The sequence below is a fragment of the Penicillium oxalicum genome, chromosome III, assembly GCF_001723175.1.
Source record: "Penicillium oxalicum strain HP7-1 chromosome III, whole genome shotgun sequence".
NCBI classification, from domain to species: Eukaryota; Fungi; Ascomycota; class Eurotiomycetes; order Eurotiales; family Aspergillaceae; genus Penicillium; species Penicillium oxalicum.
In genome coordinates this window covers 2,158,055-2,177,961 of record NC_064652.1, presented here as the reverse complement: position 1 = coordinate 2,177,961, position 19,907 = coordinate 2,158,055, and the positions used below count along the sequence as shown (strand labels likewise).

The following is a 19,907-nucleotide window of genomic DNA, read 5'->3' as shown; positions in this document are numbered from 1 at the left end:
CAGTCATCCTAGAGCTAGTAAGGGGTGGTATCACTCTGAATTAATCGCTCTCAGTTAACCACTCTCAATTAATCTGTTGAGTATCACGGTGGCTGAACCTTATGGCAGGGATTGGAAAGTGATGTATATGAGGCATCCCGCCCTTTAATGAAAACACTATTTAAAATCAATCAATAAGAATCAATCAGACAATCACTTATCTCAACATAAACACTCTCAATTAATCACTCTCAATTCATCACTCTCAATTCATCACTCTCAATTAATCACTCTCAATTAATCACTCTCCATTAATCACTCTCCATTAATCACTCTCAATTAATCGCTCATCTCTGCCCACCATCACAGCCTCTGAAGATTGATCAAATAATGGCACTTCGCCGGCTCACACATCAATTGCGCACAAATATTTGACAATAACAGCTTGCTTAACAAATTATTTACCAAATTATTGAACGCTACTTCGGCTTCACTTTCCGGAGATTTAAAGTGAAATCACTGTCAATTAACTATGAATTTGGGTCGGATTAAAGTGAATTCAAAATAACAGTCATTATCCTTCAACCTCGCAAATACGATGAGCCTGAAGAAGATATGTAAAGTCAGCATTTAGAGCATTAAGTTTTCCTTCATGTGGGGCCTGGAGTACAGTAAAGACCGGTAAGGTAGTTCCTAGCTGTGTGTACACGGTCAAGTGTGCAGCATGTGTGTTCGAAAAGCAGACTCAATTAATTCAAGTAATTATCGTGTGTTCCAGGTCATGGTCCAACCAATGCCCCTGAATCCGTTGTCCGAGGGTCGTAGATTACCAAGATTACGTACATGTCTTTGCTTTTTAGATAAGTAAGGTGATTTCCATTCTTTCCCATGAATATACCGAAAAAAAATTCTATGATCGTCAATTGCCAAAAGAAAAGACAAGTGCTCAAAATTAGATTAGGAAATAGGCGATTTGATATTGTGCTCGGCCAAAACGCATTCATGCTCTTGCACACCGTTTCCAGAAGGCTTGTTCACAGAGTATCTATAACCACCGTGTGGCATTCCTATGGTTTTCCGAGCCAACAGGGAAGTGACACAGCTCCTCGTGGTTTCCGGCCAGTCAACCTGGGCTTCTCGGTCACTTGGTAGATTGAGTACCGCTGAACGAAACGGCGTGATCTATTAAACAAGATAAGTCAATCTCTCAAACTTTAAACCAACAAATCCAAGCAATTCGTGTAGTAATGAAAATCGGATATCCAACCTCATCCCTATCACCGTAGATTGAGAAGAAGTTGAAGTCGTTGAGTTGTTCACTAATAAGACCGCCATGTTCCGGAGGAACTTGTAGATTTTCCACCAGTATTTTGGAACAACCGCTTGGTGTTGCATTCTCCACAGAGTGGGGGGTACCGAAAAAAGCAAATCCCCATCCTGTATAGTCAGCAGTAGAATAATTCACACTGTAAGAATCCACTTAGAGTACGTCGCATCCTTCACTCCTGAATAAACTCTAATTGATGAAGCGTTCACTAGCGCCTATCAATTGGATCAGTTACGAGACCGACACGATGCAGGCTATTCCTCATTTACCTGTTTGATGAGCACCCCCCTCCCCCTCCTCCCCGCCCCCAAGCCCTGACCTAGAAAAACAATTGGGTTGTCTTCACCCTGTTGCCATGAGTTCTCGCTCTTAGATTGCTGGTCAAAGGGCACGCACCTCAGGAGACCTATGCTGGCAGATTTGCTGCAAAAGGCTATCTGCTTGTCTTGAAACACCGTCGGCGCTCGTACAGAAGTCCAGATGGAGTCAAATTGGTAAGCAAACAGCCGTACCTTGAGGAGGTTGGATTTCATAGAAATATCTCGAGCAGAAGCCTCCAACCATCATCCATTTTCTCGGTTGCTGGGGGCCATGCCAAGAAGAATCCCAGCAACTGCCGCTTGCCTCGAATAAGTCAAGTCCGGGCACAGCGATCATACTGTTGAAATTTTTACTGTGTGCTGTAATGAAAGAAAAACCAAACTTACTCTATTGTTCACTTTCCCGAAACCTCGACACTCAGACACTCATATAGTTGTAGATTTCATGGAGAGACTGGTGGACTCCTGTTAGTCAGTGATTTTGCAAAATAGCCACAATCTTAAGGGTTTGGATTTTCCCTTGCCATGTTTATCCTTATGTTCAGCGGTATCAGACCGAGAACTTTTTACCTCCTATACTCCAATCAAAAGGAGTGTGATCGTCGATCCAGGGGGCCAAGAAACGTGCCATTGGTGTTACAATAGTCAATACGAAGTTAAATAGCCTAACTATCCCTCTGAAAGATGTCCGCCATATTCCTGGGGCTGATTCCAACCTTGTATCTGAGGTGCCTCTGCACGACCTGGGATTTATTATTTACAAGAATTTATCCCCAACACATGGCTCCTAGGGGTTATTTAGGAATCAACCCCAGAATCAAGCCAGAATCAAGGCCATCCTTAAAAATCAGAGAATTCCACCAGAACATGATTGTCATCGATAATTTTGCATATTGATTCGTTTATACGATATACGACATGACGACTTGTACACGCACGTGTTGAGATACCACTCAGTAGACTGGCGACCGGTACTGTTACTAATGGAAATTGCAGCCTTAGCCTGTGCCTGTGGCTTAACTACAAGGCCACGAATATCGGGAATCGGATCCCCGTTATCCCCATTTTTTGGCGAACTAAATCAGCATTATGTTCCAACCACTGTATTGTGCCTTCTCCAGGTTCTTATACCAGCAGCGAGAGGCATCATGTATCGATTTCGGAGCCTGACAGTAGTTCCAGGGTGAGTTTTGAGGTTCGATTGGCTGCCAAGAGGCCCTTGATTGGTATTGTACAGGTCACGCCGAAACGTAATTCATACAGTACAGTACCTCTCAAAAAAACCTCAAGCAAGATTGTTCTCCAGAGTGTGGCGGTGCACTGACGTAACAGAACTGTAATTGTAAATTTATTGTAATATATCTTTGCAGGAAGGAAAGCCTATATGATCTTGACTCTTTTCAATCGAGGGTTGAATTCTACAGTATTACAAAAGATTGTGATGCACTAATTCCAGTTCTGGCATAACTACTAGCTCATACTTAACTGAATTTGTCTACTAAGAATAACGAAACCACATCAACTTATTTGCCGGCGAAACGAAAAATATGTACAGAGGATAACCTTTAAGGAGGTTTGAATCCTCTCGGGGGAAGGGGGGAACTATGATTGGAAATCATAATTCACAATTAAACAGTGCTTTATCATAAAAGTGTGGTTGTCTTCTGATCTAATATTCAGTTGCTTAACTAAGCTATCTGAGTTGCCCGTGATCGAGTGCATCGCTGAGGGGGTTTGATATCCATCCAAGCTTGCCTTAACCAGGTCATATCTATATCGGCAAAATGAGGCCCAATTTGCCTCAGAGTCCAATTTTTGCTCTTGAGCTCACGAAGCTTCCGTTTCTCTGTTGCATTAAGCTTCTGTCGAAGCGTTTTCTCTGTCGAATGGTTTGAAGACTGTTGCATAGGTTGTTGTCTTCTGGCCTGGGCTCGGGTAAGAGGTTTCTTGAGATTAGTGATCGAGTCCGTACCAAGAGATGTGACCCGATCAATGAGTCCTTGATGGGCGGGGTAATGGCTTTCTGACTCAATCTCCGCATCAGAGCATATGCTGTTGGCTGACTTGGAATCAGGCTGCGCATCTCGAGAGTGTTTCTTTTCCTCGTTTGCTTCACTTGCGGTAAAGCCAGTAGTAGACACCCCCAGAATGTGCAAATCCATAGAATTTACTCCTGTGGCCTTCTCTATGGCGTTGGTCTCGATTGATGATTGGCTAGATAACTGTAGCTGGTTGGTAACACCACCACGATCTTTGTATCCATCATTTGTGTTCTTCTCGGCTGGCTCGAGAGAGCAAGAACCAATGGTCTCAAGACCGGTAGTGGATTGATCAGCAGTAATTCGAATTGGAGCCCCTGTATGGGCTCCGACGCTGAGGGTTTGGCATTTGATATCTTGTCCATCTGGTGGTATTTCAAGGACATCCGTCTCCGAGTAATCTTGGCCATAAAGCTGAGGTCTCCGGGCTTGGTAGAAATCCAATGGGGTGAGGATTCTTGGATCAATCACATCCAAACCAGGCGTTGTTGGTCGCGAGCTGAGCGGAGAAATTGTTGCAGAAGAGCAGAGACTACCTGAGCTACTTCCGCTGCTTTGAGTTGCCTTACTGCTCAAACTTGAACAATAATATTGCTCGGGATGTTCTTCAACAAAGGCATGCAATGTGGGAACTGGAATGAAAATGGTGTTTGAAAGTTGATACTCATGTTCGTGACGTGGAGGCGGATAGCGGTAGAACCGAACTCTTTTCGAGCATCGCTCCTCTGGCTCTTCTGAAGATTTTCGCGATTCCGCTTTGCAGGTATTCCTTCTCTTCCTCTGGCGCTTTGGACTTAGCCATATGGCTTTGTTTAGCTTGTGAATGTCATGCAAATGGTGTCGGAGGCCACGTTCTTCGTCAAAACTTTCGCCACATCCGCATATTGACTTCTCTCCATGACTTTGATTTCCATTCATATGTTGCTCTTCAATGTGTTGTCTCAAATTACCACTGGTCAGCCAGTAGTGTAAGCGGTCTTCGGCGGCAAGATCGTTGTTCCATACACAGAAAGGGCAGTAGCCGGGGCGGATCACAGTGTGACGATATACGATCACCTCACATTGCCGAGTTACCCATGATTGGATGTGGAAAGAGCAGTGGTCTCGCCAGTGACTTAGCTGAAACCACTTCATGCACTCGTAGCAAAATTTCAACTCTGATTCCAAGACTTGATGATTCAAAGCAATCTCGCGTCGAACACAGTTGTGAATGTGGGTACTCCTATCGGTTTTTTTCAGACTGAGAACATTAGTATAGTTTCATTCTTCTGCGGCTAGACAGCTCACCGTGTAATCTCTTCATTGCAATCTCTAGCGGGGCAGCGACCCTTAACGGGGCTTTCTTGTGGAAGATAGATCACATCAAAGTCACGTTCACAGTGATTTTTTAGGTCTTCCACAAAAAGGAGCATTTCATCGAAGGAAAGCTCGCCGTCGAAATTCATCAAGGTTGAAATTCGCGCAAAATCAGGCATAATCAAGGCTTGAACACGTGTGCAAACGTCATCATCATCAAGTGCCCGCTCGTCTTTCCCTTTGTTGAGAATTCTTTGGTCTCTTCTCTCCCGTATCCAGCTGCTTTGGTATTTCTTCAGCTCGGAAAGGCGGAATCGAACCAAGGTCTTTCTGTATTTCAGTCTCTCCGCATTTATGGATATTTTGTCGCCTAGAGCTTCAAGCTCCTTGATCCGACTTCTGATCTCAACCATTTCTGGCTTTAGCAGAATTTTTTCCTCTACCTCTGCTGGCAGCTCCCCTGGAAGTCCGCGCTCATAAAATTTTTCACATCCTTGGAAATACTCAATGTGACTTGACTGGTCTTCCTCGCCTAGAACGGCTGAGACGGTATCGATCGAAGAGCAGTGTAACACATAGTCTTTAGGATATGTTCCCGCATCTTTGTGTCCGTATATTTGTGATACCAAGGCAGAACCATGCTTTCCTGTACCCACAATTAGCAAAACTCTGACCGACAGAACATCGAACTTGTATACCCACCTTCAATTACACTTCCCAGAAATTTCCGAACTTTATGAATAGTCAGACTCTCGCTATATCCAGCAGCAGTGACTCTTCCACGCAGTATCTCACAAAACCGCTCCTTGGTGAGGGGGACATCTTGTGGGCCATCGGCCGTGACATTTCTGAGCACCGGCTTATTCAGATACTCATCCTTCCAGCGTAATGGAATTGGGCGTCCATCTGAAAGATCGTACTTCGCTAGGTCTTCCGCTGTATTGATACCAAATAGGGCACCATGCTGAAGGGCAATAGCTAGAAGGACATAGCCAGATGCGAACTGTGGTTTCTTAGTATCACGGATTCCAATTCCAAACCTTCAAATTATATCAGCGTGTAAACTCTCATTTATAGGCAGAATGCTAAAGAATTTATATTTTGTTGACTTACACAGTGTAGTCTGGGTTTCGATTATTCTTTAACCAGACTTGATTGACTTTCCACTCGACCTTCCAAGGGGCCGTAGGGGATGGAAATAACACCAGCTCTATGTCCTAGACAAGAATTAGCATAGCACAACTCCAACGCCAGGATATATTCACCTTATATCTTAGGCCTCTCTTGTCTCTATCCTCATGGGCTGGTATAAATGCTCCAATTCTTGCTCCGGTAAAAAGATATAGTTGAAGAGCTAGCGTGATGATAGCCTTAAGTAATCCGGGGATGAATCGGCGATGATCCGATTTCCATATAGATGATATCACTCGGAGAAAATCCTTCTTGGTGAAACTGTGGTCTGGATCTTCAACATTCTCAATCCACCCTTCGTTGCCTGTTAATGTTCTCCTTATCCACTGTGCTGCGGTTAGTCTTGCGTGTACCATGGAGTTCAGCAAAAGCTTACATTATATATCTCGCTCCTGTCTTCCATCACAATTTTGATCTGCAATTCTTCTTCAAACCCACCAAACAGCCTTTCTGCACAATTCAGAAACGATGTCATCACCGGTCTTCCGTTCTTACTTTTCTTGCCTCGCGCGGTATGACCATACCAGCGGAAAAATTCTTTGAGGAGCACATAGTCTGGAGTCGCACATCCTGGCCCAAACTCATAGCCCTTGATGCCATTTTGTTCAAAGAATCTAAGAGCAGTCAGCAACGCATGCGGCGGGCAATCCTCTGGATAATAAAACTCACTCCATCCAACGACGGACAACACTGGAATACATCTTCTTCGTCTTGGGTATCCTTTTGTCTTTTTGTCTGATAGCATCCTCCTTCGCATAAGCGCCAAAAACATAGCCGTTCTTTGCCAGTTGCTTGGAGGCCTCATCTTGTTGAGCAAAGAAGGTCTTCTGACCCATAACGGAAAGTATTCTCGTAGAACGCCTGAATGAATGAATGGAAGTAATTATTGAGTTAAGGATGAAGAGAATATGGGTTGCGTCTTGAAATGCGGGATGCAGCTACAATTTGTACTCCGGGACTTAAGCACAGATCTCGGGTTCTGATAATAGCGGATCGCCTTTTTCCTGCGCCGGTGCATGGCGGAATCCCTAAACCCTCCATTATTGAGTCACCGTGCCCCTGTTCATTAATTTGTGGGGGCTGAGGAAAGAGATTGGAGGGTCGAGTACCTCAAAAAACAGGACATGGTGAAGAATGAGGCCCATCAAAAAGTAGGTTGGAAGATAAACAATACGGTGGGGCAAAGCGCTCGTTTGGGTATAGGCTGAGCATCGACTGGGTGCTCAATAGATGCCTCTGCCGAATATCTGAGTAATCAGTGATGGCTCAGTGAGCATCCAATCAGACTCACTGAGCACTCACTGAGCACTCACTGAGCACTCACTGATTGTCACGTGACGATGCTGAGCAGCTCAGTGACTCTGATTCCCGGACTGAAATTTACTCAGTGAGCCTGACTCTGAGCGCCCTCATAAAAGCGGCGGCAGCTAAAATAGGAAAGCCCCACCTGGCATAGGAAAAATGTTACGTATAGTGGCCTAGGTATTCTAGTGTGTGGTAGAATACATATATGAGGGATGATCCGGCACGTGATTCCTCAAGAATTCATTAAGCATTAGCATTATTGATAATCTAGTCTCTGCGGCTTCTCCAGAACTCGCTCATGGTACAAAACTGCCAACCACACCAGGTTCGCCAGACGGCAAGGATCCTCCCTGAGATGGGCTCCGTCTGCTGGCCGGGTGACGGTGACATAACTGCCAAGACTGGTTTCCCCTCCTCCCCTCCATCTCCTCTCTTCCTGCATACTTGGGCGGGAGGGTGAGTGGGTGTGGGGTTGCGACGTTGCATTCTCGGGATTGGGGGGCATTGACGGGACTCCCAGGAGCTTGTCCGGCTTGGCACGCATGCCAATGTAATGATCTCTGCCTTGGAGGATCTCGGCACTCATTCCACTCGGTAATTCTTTGATGTAATTCCCCCCCCTTGGTTCCGCGCAGTGACGTTGCCAAGACTCACTCTTCCAGCATGGCCCGGTCCAGCCCTGGGGAAAACGGTAAAGAAGGGGAAAAAAGGACTGGGGGGGAATCACCATCCCAAAGGATGAATGACATGGACAGTGGAATCTCCGGGGACACCCGATGTGGTGGTCACGAAGAAAAGGGAATGGTGAACGAGAAGAATCAGGAACAGGAAGGTGAAAGGTGATCCATGACGCTTCCATTTCTTCTCTCCACCCTTCATGTTCTGTTCCATCCATGGACGGCAGAATGGACGGGAGGCGTACAAACCACAAAGGCCGAGCAAGAACCACGAACCAGATGAGCAAGAAAAAAAAAGAAGAGCACAAAAAGCAAAAAGGCCAGACCAAGCAAGTCTGGACCGTGTGTGGTTGGATGGATGGGATTGAGTTTGCGGTTCAATGCGGGCGAGTCAAATGACGGGCGTGTGGAGGGCTCGTCCTGGTGGGGGGAGGACCCTTTCGAATATGTCGGATCAACGCCCGCCATCGATGGATCGAGGGGAGTGGAATCAAAGTGTCGCAAAAAAGAGGGAATCTGAACAAGCGAAAAGAAAGGAAATCAAAGATGAAAACAAAAAGAAAGAAGATATCAGACCGGCCAGTCTGGCCAAATCTCTGAGACTTTTTTTTCTTGTTTCTCCGTTCGAATTCCATTCCCCCTCACGGATCCAGAAGAGCAGAAAATAAAGAGAGGAAGAGCGTAGGGATCGAGGTCCCCAATCTTTCATTCCGTGGCAGATCTCTCACGTCGGCGGTGGCGTGGGCACTCTCCTTTCTTTTCGTCTCCTTGGTCCTGCTGCGGTGCCGGTTCTGCTCAGGCAACGTGCTGCAGCCACTCCACCACCTGAATCTCCGGGGTTCGTTGATTGGGCCGGATGGCCTCATTGCAGAGTTGTTCGGTCACAAAGTTATCCACATTGCGGTGGGTGAGAGGAATCTTATATTGATTCTTTTTGCGCAGGAGCTCTTTCTCGGCCAGGGACGCCGGAGACCACTTGGCGAGGGCCTCTCGCAGACGTCGGATGGTATGACTGGAGAATGAGCGTGTCATGGTGGGAGGGCCAAAAGGGTTGTCATTGCGCCAGGGATCCTCCGAGGTGATGGAGGGCGCCTGTTTACTGCGGCTGCGGATGATGCGCAGTTGAGCCATCGTGGTGGGTGAGGAGAGACGCAGTGGATCAGTGAGGGAACGATGCAGGTCGAGAGATGGAGGATGACAGAAGGAGGAGAACAAGTCAAACAAGCGGGTGGATGGATCAGTTGACTGAAAGGAGGAGAGAAAAGACGTGATGAGTGGAGGGGAAGAGAAGAGAGATGAGTGGTGGTGAGAAGATGAGAGATGCCAACTGCGATGTGTATGGATCGCCGGAGCGATGCGCTAATGTAGTGTTAATCGGCGGAGAGGGGGCGGAGGGTATAGGGGTCAAGATGACGGGACGAGGGCCTGATGGACTTAAGTAAGCCCTGGTCAGGAAGTTGTCCTCCGACGCCCAAGTCGGTAAGAGGTCGGACTCGGTCGTTTGAGGTACGTGGAGAGTCGAGCGTGGAGAGCCAACACCAGGCGTTTTCGTGTGCCATGTGCCCTACAGTGGATATGGATCAGAGAGGACGGGAAGCAGACGGGGGACCATTATTTAAGCCTAACAATTAATCATGGGGCGGATGGAGTAGTTCATCATTTGCCTCGAGTGGTAACGACGCCAATTGGAGACCAGGAACGGACCCGATCAAAAAAAGTTGGTGACTGGAACCCAAGTTGCTGATCATAACTCCGCGGCACGCGCCCAGATCGCTAGTGGGTAATCTCCCGATTGAAGATATTGGAAAGTTGAAGGGGAGGGGATGTACGACTCGGAATGCCAAGCCATCTCCTGAAGATTGTCAGTCCAGATGGAGCAGTCGACATCCGGGACGGTCGTACAGTCAGTTCACGGTAATTACCTTTCTACGAGAGAATGAAGTGATGAAGGAGCAGTCGGGAGGTTGAACAGGTCCAGTCCGTGGCAGGTCAATCCGTCGCTCGGCACGGTGCTTCCGATGCGTCTGATGCGATAGGCTCAGCAGCGCCCGTTCGGCTCGAGGCACGGGCAGACGTCCATGGAGTACCACTACCACTGGTCTACACCAAGTGCATCAACTGATTGGCCGCAGTGACATGTTGCCCTCAGTACCAGTACCAGTCCCCGTGTGAAACTCTGTCGAGGCGCATTCGATCCCCCCGTCCAGTGAGTCTTGTGCACCGCGGTTGGTTTCCCAAGGAAGAATGTTCTAGCATGGAATCAACAGGATACCCTCCAATCCATGGCCACTCCAGGATGGTGTCTGTCTGAAGACAGGTGCTCGAGGGTTCATGATCGATCCGCGTCCGGCTTCCAGCCATGTCTTCTCCGAGGGGGAGAGTTCATGCCGAAGACTGCTGACGACGTCATCTCGGATGAATCGAGGCCATGTGCATCCGGTGGTCCACCTGCATTTTGACAAAGTTCCCCGCCGTGGATCCTCCTGCAGGACGACCCCGTCATTCGCCCCTCTTTTATTTCTTCCTCCTCTTGTCCTCTCTTATCCTCTCTCTCGCGTGGACAGTGTGATTCAAATGAACCAATGAACCCGTGATGCACTCCCCCCCTGACCAAGCGGTCAAGCCTGTCGCCCATGCATGATGGTGCCTGACTGGGAATTCCCCCCAAAAAAAAAAGGCTTGGTTGCAGAGGATCGCCAACACCCGCTTCAAGCGCCCGGTCAACGCTGCACGAGTTGTCGTGACGACTCTTTGGGCAGGATAACAACCTGACCCGAGTCTCCACTCTGAGAAATGGGCCACAGTTTATGTAGTGGGGGAGACACTGAGGGGCACCGAGAGGACCCATCACCTTATCAAAGATGTGGTCTCCAGCAAAGGCTCTTTATGAACGAGAGAATGATGGACAGGTAGGTTCTTTTGTTTTTATTTTTATTTTTTTATGTTTTTGTTTTTGTCTTTGGTGGAGACGCGCGAGGCTTGCCTTGTGGGATTATGTTGCTTTGCCTGGGACATCACGAGAAAATGTGTTTGTTGTTCGCTCGATGCCAGTGAAAACACAGGACAAAAGATGTGGATTGTCTGCCCGAAGTGGTCCTCTCTCTCTCTCTCTCTCTCTCTCTCTCGCCTTCCCCCTCCTTTGTCAACCCTCGTCACGAATAATAGAATTCCAATACTTCTTCACCGCTTGATCATTTGAATCCTGCTCAGTGCCTCTTCGCCGGAGAACGGAACCCAGATCTCCAATCCAGGGAAAGGGAATGGGAGCCAAAGTGACTTCGTTGAGGGACTCTGTCCATCCTGTCATATTGAATTTACACGTTACAAGGGGGGCAAAAAAAAATTCCAAGTCCCAATAGAGACGTTGAGACCGAGTCATTTGACCAGCCGAGATGATTAGAGAAGAAGAAAAATAAATACAGCATTCATTTTTCGAGAGCCATGACGCATGCACTACTTGTGCTCGACGTTCTCGACAGTCACGGCATCGGCCTTCTCGCTCAGGCTGCGCTGACCGTGCATAGTATCAGCCTTCTGGTGAGCCAGAACCTCCTCGCCCTGGGCAACATGGTTGGCGCCCCCGAACAAGGCATCAATCTCCTCGAGAGTGACCTGCTTGGTTTCCGGGACGAAGAAGAACACAAACGCGGCGAGAACAAAGTTGATCCCCGCAAAGAAGTAAAAGGCGTAGAACCCACAATTCTTCAGGAAGATGGGGAAGAATTGCTGGAAGATGGTGTTGGCGACATTCTGAGTCTGGGATGCCATGCCGACTGCCTGGGCGCGGACGTTCATGGAGAAGACCTCGGAGGTCCAAATCCACACAGTGGCACCCCACGATGGTTTATCTGGAACACGGTTAGGACCACGATCAAGGGGATCGATCATCAAGGGACGGAGCCACTCACAGAATAGAATAAAGATGAACATCAAGGCGACAATCGCAATGCTAACGGGTTCCGATTTGGCCCCTTTCCCAACGGTGGGCGTCTGGGTCTCCACGGTGGCCGAAATGATCATGCAGATTCCCATGCCGATACCTCCCACAATCAGTAGAGGCTTTCGGCCAAACCGGTCCACGATCCACACGGCGTTCAAAGTAAACAAGATACCGCAAGTGGCATTCAGAGCGTTGATCAGAGCAATGGTGTTTTCGTTCTTGAAGATGGCCTGGTAGATCTTGGTCGAGTAGGAGTTCAGCGAGCCCTGGCCGGTGAGTTGCTGACCAGCGTTGAGAATCAGGGCCAGATACATGCGCTTTCGGAGGGATTTGTCCTTCCAGAGAGCACTGTAGTTGCTCGAGATGGCCTCCTTTTCATATTCAAGAGCCTCGCGAATCTGCAAGATCTCCGCTTCCACCTCCTCTTCGGTGTCGCGAACTCGTCGTAGGGCGGCTCGTGCCTTCTCAATGTTGTTATGGCGCTTGATGAACCTAAAGATTATCAGATACATCCGTTCACATATCTCGTGGGCGCTGAGGAGCGACCTACCATCGGGGGCTGCCTGGAAGTGTGGGGAGAAGCACCAGGATGATGACGGGAACCAAGAGCTGGAAAATGATGACCATTTTCCAATCCCAGTGTCCCAGGGAAGCCGCGTGCTTTTTGCATGCATAGGCGATCCAGAAGCAAATGAAGGATCCAACGGAATAGAACATCTGCCAGAAAGTCATAATTTGGCCTCGAATCTCAGACGGTGCCAGTTCTCCGATGTAAATAGGACCACTCGCTGTGTGATGATTCGTCAGCTCTTATTGCGAGACCAAAAAAAAAGAAAAGAGAAGAAAGTAAAAAAAGACACATTCTGATGAGAGGGCCTGCACTTACTGAGCGCAATTCCCTGGCCAAGACCAATCAGTACACGGCCAACCATGAAACATGCGAGGCCGTGGTATGGAGAGAATGCTTGCATAAATGTAGCAATGATGACCAGCACACAGCCTGTGGCCATTCCAATTTTTCGACCAAAGTAGTCCGCAATAGGTCCACTGAAGAAAAAGCCTCCGATGATAGCGCCCACAGTGTAGGCTGTATTGATAGACCCGATTGTGTTCTCGCCCGGAGTATCGAACCAGTCGATCCAGTTGGGGCTTCCCTGGATTGAATTGAAAACAGAGGCATCATATCCATACAACACCATGCACGAGGCTGCGACCAAGGAAATGAACCTGAGAGTCATTTTTTAGCTTCGTAACCTCACCCAGAGACATTGGATCAACTAACCAGTTATAGGCTCGCTTAGAAGTGACCACCATCTTGAAAAATTCGAATGTGTAGGAGTCCCGAACACGGAGAATGGGTCAGCGTGGCTGATGCTGAACACGACCGTAGCCGATGATCCCCTTATATGAAAGACGAGGTGCAAAAAACAGCTTCACTCTTCACCCCAGACCGGTACCGGAATCGTCGTTCGAATATTCCAGAGCGAGAAATTGGCTCCTCTTCAGGCACTTTGGAGAGGTACAGCCTGTCAACTCGTTGATGTTGAAAGGAGAGGGACTGATGCGGGGAAACCCCAGACATTTACAGTGGCTGCCCCGGATATATAGCACTCTACCTTGCACTTTTGTCCGGGGTTGAAATCCACAGATATCGAGCGCCTCCACTATCGCCATGCCTCCTTTGAGTTCAGCCACTTTCAATTGCACCAATCAACCCAACTCCACGTCGGACGACTCTAGACGAGGCCAAGCACACATTGTAGCTTGACTGTGGGAGTTCTGTCAGCCGGCCGATCGCTGACTGGTGGGGTATCTTCAGATCCCTGTATATGGCAAGATACTGTGAGAGCAATCTTCGCTTTCCATTGGGTTGTTGAACGATTGTGATATGGGGTTGGTGGACCTGGGGTAATCATGAGATAGGGTTCGAGGATTTGTTGTCCCGTGCACTTTCGCAACATCTTGAAAAGATTCCCACGAATCAGCCGCGAGTGTCTCGAAAGATTAAGGGGAAACTTAGTCCACCAATTAGCAGCGGTAAGATGGGGGGCCGCCCACGACAGGGCCATGTAAGCCAGTAACCTAGATTCTATAGTCTGGAGGATCCCAGCTGATAGATCTGAGTTTGTGGGGAAGATCCGGATCGAGAAAATCTGGTCAGTCTTGCGGTCGCAACCAACAGCAGAGCGAGGTTTGACTTTTTCGACATGAGCCCGTCAACGGACTAGAGTCAAATCCAGCGGAGAGGATCATGATCTGGGGGCAAGCGGAGGTGGAGATGGATGGGATCGATGTGAGCACCATGTGGACCCTCTCACGCCCGCGGCTGGAAGTCACATGTGGTCCTGTGATTCCAGACTCCATGCCACGTTTATAGCATACTTTCTACCCAAGCCAATCAAGCATTCGGGGCTGATGTATACTTCCAGTCCAGAGTATAATGGATACCATGTTAACGAGAGACACACAAGGAAAAGGAGAGGATGGATGTTCTAAAGCACGTAGGCAGTCACAGTGCTATTGTTTAGTAACCTTTCTCGTGGTAATGCTGAATCTCATTACCCCCACCGCTCCTCAATAGGTCAAGGATTAACTCCAGAGTTGAACTGGCTTTCATCCAATGATCACCTTGAGTTCTCTGGTAAAAGCTCTGATGAAGATGAGAAGATGGATTGGGGGAAGAAAGCAATTGGTGGAGATGGTGTTCATGATGGAACTTCACAGCTTGCACCACAACATACATTGATCATTACATAGGTAGCTTGTCTAGGCACAAATGATCTCAATATTCCATGCTGATCCTTGCCCGTAGGTCCCTTCAAGCTCATATAAATGAGCAGATTGACCAACATTCGGCAGCTTCGACTGTGTGTGCCACATAATAGTGAACCTGTAGGTATCATAACCTGGGTCCAGGTGGGCGATTTCAGGCAACCTCCTCCAACTGATAATCTACCAGTAAGTCAGGAAACGCTCACTGGAAGTGTAGCGTCTTGAAATAGCTCTGTACTGTCTGATTACCCAGGCAGATATTAGGTACCAACACCGTGGGAGGTTACCATTGATGAACCTTATCAGTTCCATTCCATCATGGCAATGGAACACATTTTCACGTATTTACTTTCACATACAGTACTTTTCGAAATTAGTTATACCTCCACACTCATGCGACTTCATTCCCGGAAAATAAATCCGAAATTCGCCAACCCAATTTAGCTTAACGCAAGGTTGGCAAAACAGTGTGGTAATAACCTTACGTCGATAGATGAGTCATCGTAATAATACCGCAATGTCCATAGAACGAGGTATTTGGGGAGTTTATGGCGATCTGGCATGATCGTCTAGCTTACTCACGCCCTTCCCAATGGGCTTTTGGTGTGAAAAACCCACCTCGCGAGGCGAGGAGTTGGGTGACTTAAAGAAACCGAGTAACTTATAAGGCAATACTAGTTAGGTAGGGGATGAGAATAAAGGGAAGAAGCATGGGTTAGTCGAATTCATGAATGAGTGTATTCCTGATAAGGGCAGGCGGGAAGTCCCACGGTGCAAATACTAATGAACGGCCACTGTAGACCATCGACAGCCGGTGGCACGGGCATCTATCCCTCTACAGCAGCACCACCTCGAAATTTACGGCTAAGTAGGGGTTCCTTTATAGACTCTATATGGACTACGTTTTTGTTCGAGCACGGGCTGAGACACAACCTTAGACCATAACTATTCTCGAAATCAACTGAACTTGCTATTATAATCCGAAATTCGATGTTGCTTCTTGATCTGTCAAGATTTCTACCTCCACTCCCGAAAGTGGCCTTGGGAAAGAAAAGAGATACAGTTGAGCTCCTTGGTTAGGATTGTACTGCAGCTTCTCCCTATTATAAGTGAGACCGTTTTATCCCAATTATTTTACTTCACGGACGTTGTCTCCATCGTCGCTATCTCCATCGTCGTTGTCTCCATCGTCGTCGTCTCTAACGTCGTCGTCTCCATCGTCGTTGTCTCCATCGTCGTCGTCTCTAACGTCGTCGTCTCCATCGTCGTTGTCTCCATCGTCGTCGTCTCTAACGTCGCTATCTCCATCGTCGTTGTCTCCATCGTCGTCGTCTCTAACGTCGTCGTCTCCATCGTCGTTGTCTCCATCGTCGTCGTCTCTAACGTCGTCGTCTCCATCGTCGTTGTCTCCATCGTCGTCGTCTCTAACGTCGTCGTCTCCATCGTCGTTGTCTCCATCGTCGCTGCCTCCATCGTCGCTGCCTCCATCGTCGTTGTCTCCATCGTCGTCGTCTCTAACGTCGTCGTCTCCATCGTCGTTGTCTCCATCGTCGTCGTCTCTAACGTCGTCGTCTCCATCGTCGTTGTCTCCATCGTCGCTGCCTCCATCGTCGCTGCCTCCATCGTCGTTGTCTCCATCGTCGTCGTCTCTAACGTCGTCGTCTCCATCGTCGTTGTCTCCATCGTCGTTGTCTCCATCGTCGTTGTCTCCATCGTCGTTGTCTCCATCGTCGTTGTCTCCATCGTCGTTGTCTCCATCGTCGTTGTCTCCATCGTCGTTGTCTCCATCGTCGTTGTCTCCATCGTCGTTGTCTCCATCGTCGTTGTCTCCATCGTCACTGTCTCCATCGTCGTTGTCTCCATCGTCACTGTCTCCATCGTCACTGTCTCCATCGTCACTGTCTCCATCGTCACTGTCTCCATCCTGCGTCGTCTCAGAGTCCGCACACTCTTCTTGAAGACAGTCTTCATCGTCCCAGAGATCCCACACCTCCTGGGCTGACTGGGGTTGAGCGGCCTCTTCTAAAGACCATCTTTCTCCGAACTCCTCAGTGAGTTCTCCATTGAGCTCCATCTTGACGATGTCCGGAGGCAACAAAAAGTCCAGAAGAGATTTCACAAAGTCCAATTGAGCCTTATCCTCCGCGGTGATTTGTTGTTGGTCATTGTCCGGCACAAAGCTTGTGGCGGCAATAATCGGAGCTGCCTGGGCTGTCTTCGCTCTTTTGGTGGGTTCATTGATTTCTTCTTCGAGTTTCTTGTTCTCCAGTTCGGCTTCCTTTTTCTTTTGGGCCTCATCAGCAACTGTGAGTTGCTTACTCAATTTCGAGGCCGATTTAACGGCGTCAGAGTTTTTTTCCACTATTTTGGTCATTTTCTTAAGCAATTCCTTCTTGATAAAGGGCTTTGCCAGCTTTGACGTCTCCAACAAAGCCCCAACAAGATCTGGAATACTTTTGAGCGTCTCATTCTGGGCACAGAACTCCTCGGGATTCAAGAGCATACTCAAGGCGAAACCGCCGACGACCGCTGCAATAGGCCCAATGACAGGAATGCAGGCTAGGCCAGCAGATGCTACGGCAGTGATGACATCGCTCAGCCATTTGTCGGGCTCTCCAGCTTCTTTCATCTGAATGCCGTAAGTGACTGAGATTACTTTGGAAAGTAGCCGACCAGATTTCGTGATATCGATTGTTTTCTCCACAGTTTTGCATTCGACATTTTGGGCGTCAAAACACCGCATGAGTACAGTAATATCCTGGAACTCGTTCCCGACTACATGGTCAGGGAGGCTGAGGCGAGCAGCAATTCTCTCGATGTCCATGGCAACTGTGATCATCGGAGAATCATTACTCCAGCCATCGGCATCATTTCTCGGGAATCTCCAGGTACTACCCGTGGGAGGGTTCTTGTCAGGCTGATGTATCACCATGTCGAGCTGCCTCAGAAGGAGACCGTAATAACGGGCACGATCAGTCCATTTGGGCGAGTATGTGTGAGAGACTGGTATGTAGATCCCACGGAGGGGGTATGTCGTGTCTATCCAGAGTAATTCGCCCTTCTTAGGCATTGGCACCGGAACAAAGTAGACATACTTGTTATTCGAGTACGAATACTCGTCTTTCGATGTCAATGGGGCAAACAAGCGAACCGATCGTTTTGGTTTACGCTCATAGACATCACTCCCATACATAACTGTCATATACTCGTAGCGGTACGGATATCCAGGTTTGTGCGTGTTCAGGAATTGCTTCCCAGTTCGGGGGTGCTTGTATGGGTAAAGCATGTCTTTAGCCCACCACTCGTTCGGCTTTGGAATGCAAGTATTCGCAATCACCTCGATAATGAGGTGTGAATAGAAGTCTTTGGGCTTGGCGGAGTCATAACCATCCGTCCGAATGGCAGCGTGCAAAAAACTGCCTTCGCCCAGCGGTATTGGGAATGACATGGTCGAAAGTAAACGACTGGCTTAAAAAAAAGGGAATAGCTGATGCGTAGAGTCCTGTCATAACAGAATAGAGATGAAGACCACTTATAGCTCCTTATATCGACCTTCAGCCTGCTGTAACCAGAGCTAGAGTTATCCAATTTGAGCAACTTACATATCGAGTTCAGCTCGCTGCTCGCGCTAGCAACCTTTATGCGTGATATCGGCTGCATGTCTCTGCAGCAGGCCTGTACTGCAGCTACTCCACATAAGGTTTTGTTGAGAAAACGGTTATTATTTTGTCCCTGTAGGCTGAGTTGAAGGCTCTTGAGTAAGCATTACCGGTAACGAAAAGCAGCATAAAGCTATTAGCAATGTACGCAGTTGTCCTGTCCTAAGTGCAAGGGAACATTGAAGATAGGCTGTCGGCTGAGAGGACACAATATAACCGTCAAGAACATGACGAAATGTGCTGGTAGGCCAGGGAAGGACATAGTACAGGACGACTCAGCTGAAGTCGATCTTGTGTAACATAAGGGAGGAATAACACGAGGTCGTTCATTCGGACCGGCTCCGCAAAGAAACTCCATCCAAGAGGTTGCCGATCCCTAACCATTCCGTCGTTATCACAGCCAGGGGGAGTAGCCACATGAGGAAACACGGGAGGAAACGCGGAACGCGCGTGCAGCACTTCCGTTCAGCTACGCCTCCGAGCGTGTGAGAGCCGGGAAACAGACTGTGTTCGTATTGGGGGGTTGCGCCTATGTATAGATGACTAGGGCGAGCACAACCGGAAAGAGACGGCAGTATCCTAACAGAGTGAACATGTCTTCCAAGGAAGGTGAAGCAAGGGGGGTTTAGCTGAGGACGATTCAGTTCCGAAAGCCTCCCGACTCAGTCATACTTGATCATGTTAAATAGCCTTGGGGAGTTGTGCATTACAATCCCCAAGAATCAGTTTTGTTCTGAATCAGACTGCATTGTTCCTTCCCGCATTTCCGCGTCTGCTTCTCCCTACCTAGTTGATGGACCCGGTCTAGTATACTGCCCTTAACAGATACTGTAACGCCAGAAATCTTCCATAGCTCGTTTCCGACCTACTCGGATTTAAGGGACCTAAATACTCCTAAATTATCGAAGTTTCTGCGGAAATTGATGATGGTCAGCTTGTTGCACTTAGCCTGTTCCACCATTTCAGATGTCGTGAAGGACTGGCTCTCTATCATATCACGTATGAAAATGAGCTTTACAGGAGGAAGACTCGGAGCTGTGTCGCCTTGAAATAAGGGTGCTAAACTGGGACGACTTGTAACTGCGAGTGTAGGGAAGTGGTTGAGTGACGGGGGAGGGAGGAGGGCTGTAGAGGTCGCGTATGTATAGCGGTTTTTGAGTAAAATACATCCGTCTTGGTCTCATTTGTGTATTATGAAGTATAGCGACCATTATAGAACTTAAGCGGTCTGAAAATGGATGAAAGCCGAAATACTTAATCTAATCAGAGCTCATGTATCGCGGATTTACTTTCCGGCAATGAAGTTGCAAGAGTGTAGAGGTATAACTGATTTCGAAAACTACTGTACTCCTTGGGGTCTGCCTCGAGAAGATGGAACGAATGGCAATTTTTTGATACCAAC

At 48.1% G+C, this 19,907-nt stretch overlaps 6 protein-coding genes across 6 annotated transcripts; 1 reads left to right on the top strand and 5 right to left on the bottom strand.

Annotated features, from left to right (window-relative positions):
- Nucleotides 1-1,164: 1,164 nt before the first annotated feature.
- On the bottom strand, nt 1,165-1,374 carry POX_c04208 (uncharacterized protein; the record flags this gene model as incomplete). The annotated part of the gene is made up of 1 exon (XM_050113092.1): nt 1,165-1,374. One exon carries the CDS (start codon nt 1,372-1,374, stop codon nt 1,165-1,167), a length of 210 nt encoding a protein of 69 aa, XP_049970648.1.
- A 1,940-nt stretch (nt 1,375-3,314) lies between these two features.
- Nucleotides 3,315-6,988, bottom strand: POX_c04207 (uncharacterized protein; the record flags this gene model as incomplete). The annotated part of the gene is made up of 8 exons (XM_050113091.1): nt 3,315-4,905; nt 4,953-5,607; nt 5,664-6,001; nt 6,075-6,178; nt 6,227-6,478; nt 6,529-6,602; nt 6,648-6,766; nt 6,822-6,988. The coding sequence occupies 8 exons, from the start codon at nt 6,986-6,988 to the stop codon at nt 3,315-3,317; spliced, it is 3,300 nt and encodes a 1,099-aa protein (XP_049970647.1).
- Nucleotides 6,989-8,362: 1,374 nt separating this feature from the next.
- On the top strand, nt 8,363-8,533 carry POX_c04206 (uncharacterized protein; the record flags this gene model as incomplete). The annotated part of the gene is made up of 1 exon (XM_050113090.1): nt 8,363-8,533. The coding sequence occupies one exon, from the start codon at nt 8,363-8,365 to the stop codon at nt 8,531-8,533; it is 171 nt and encodes a 56-aa protein (XP_049970646.1).
- Nucleotides 8,534-8,929: 396 nt separating this feature from the next.
- On the bottom strand, nt 8,930-9,265 carry POX_c04205 (uncharacterized protein; the record flags this gene model as incomplete). The annotated part of the gene is made up of 1 exon (XM_050113089.1): nt 8,930-9,265. One exon carries the CDS (start codon nt 9,263-9,265, stop codon nt 8,930-8,932), a length of 336 nt encoding a protein of 111 aa, XP_049970645.1.
- Nucleotides 9,266-11,587: 2,322 nt separating this feature from the next.
- Nucleotides 11,588-13,388, bottom strand: POX_c04204 (uncharacterized protein; the record flags this gene model as incomplete). The annotated part of the gene is made up of 5 exons (XM_050113088.1): nt 11,588-11,982; nt 12,043-12,566; nt 12,625-12,862; nt 12,961-13,301; nt 13,357-13,388. The coding sequence occupies 5 exons, from the start codon at nt 13,386-13,388 to the stop codon at nt 11,588-11,590; spliced, it is 1,530 nt and encodes a 509-aa protein (XP_049970644.1).
- Nucleotides 13,389-15,975: 2,587 nt separating this feature from the next.
- POX_c04203 (uncharacterized protein) lies at nt 15,976-18,294 on the bottom strand (the record flags this gene model as incomplete). Its single annotated transcript, XM_050113087.1, has 1 exon — nt 15,976-18,294. The coding sequence occupies one exon, from the start codon at nt 18,292-18,294 to the stop codon at nt 15,976-15,978; it is 2,319 nt and encodes a 772-aa protein (XP_049970643.1).
- Nucleotides 18,295-19,907: the final 1,613 nt, after the last annotated feature.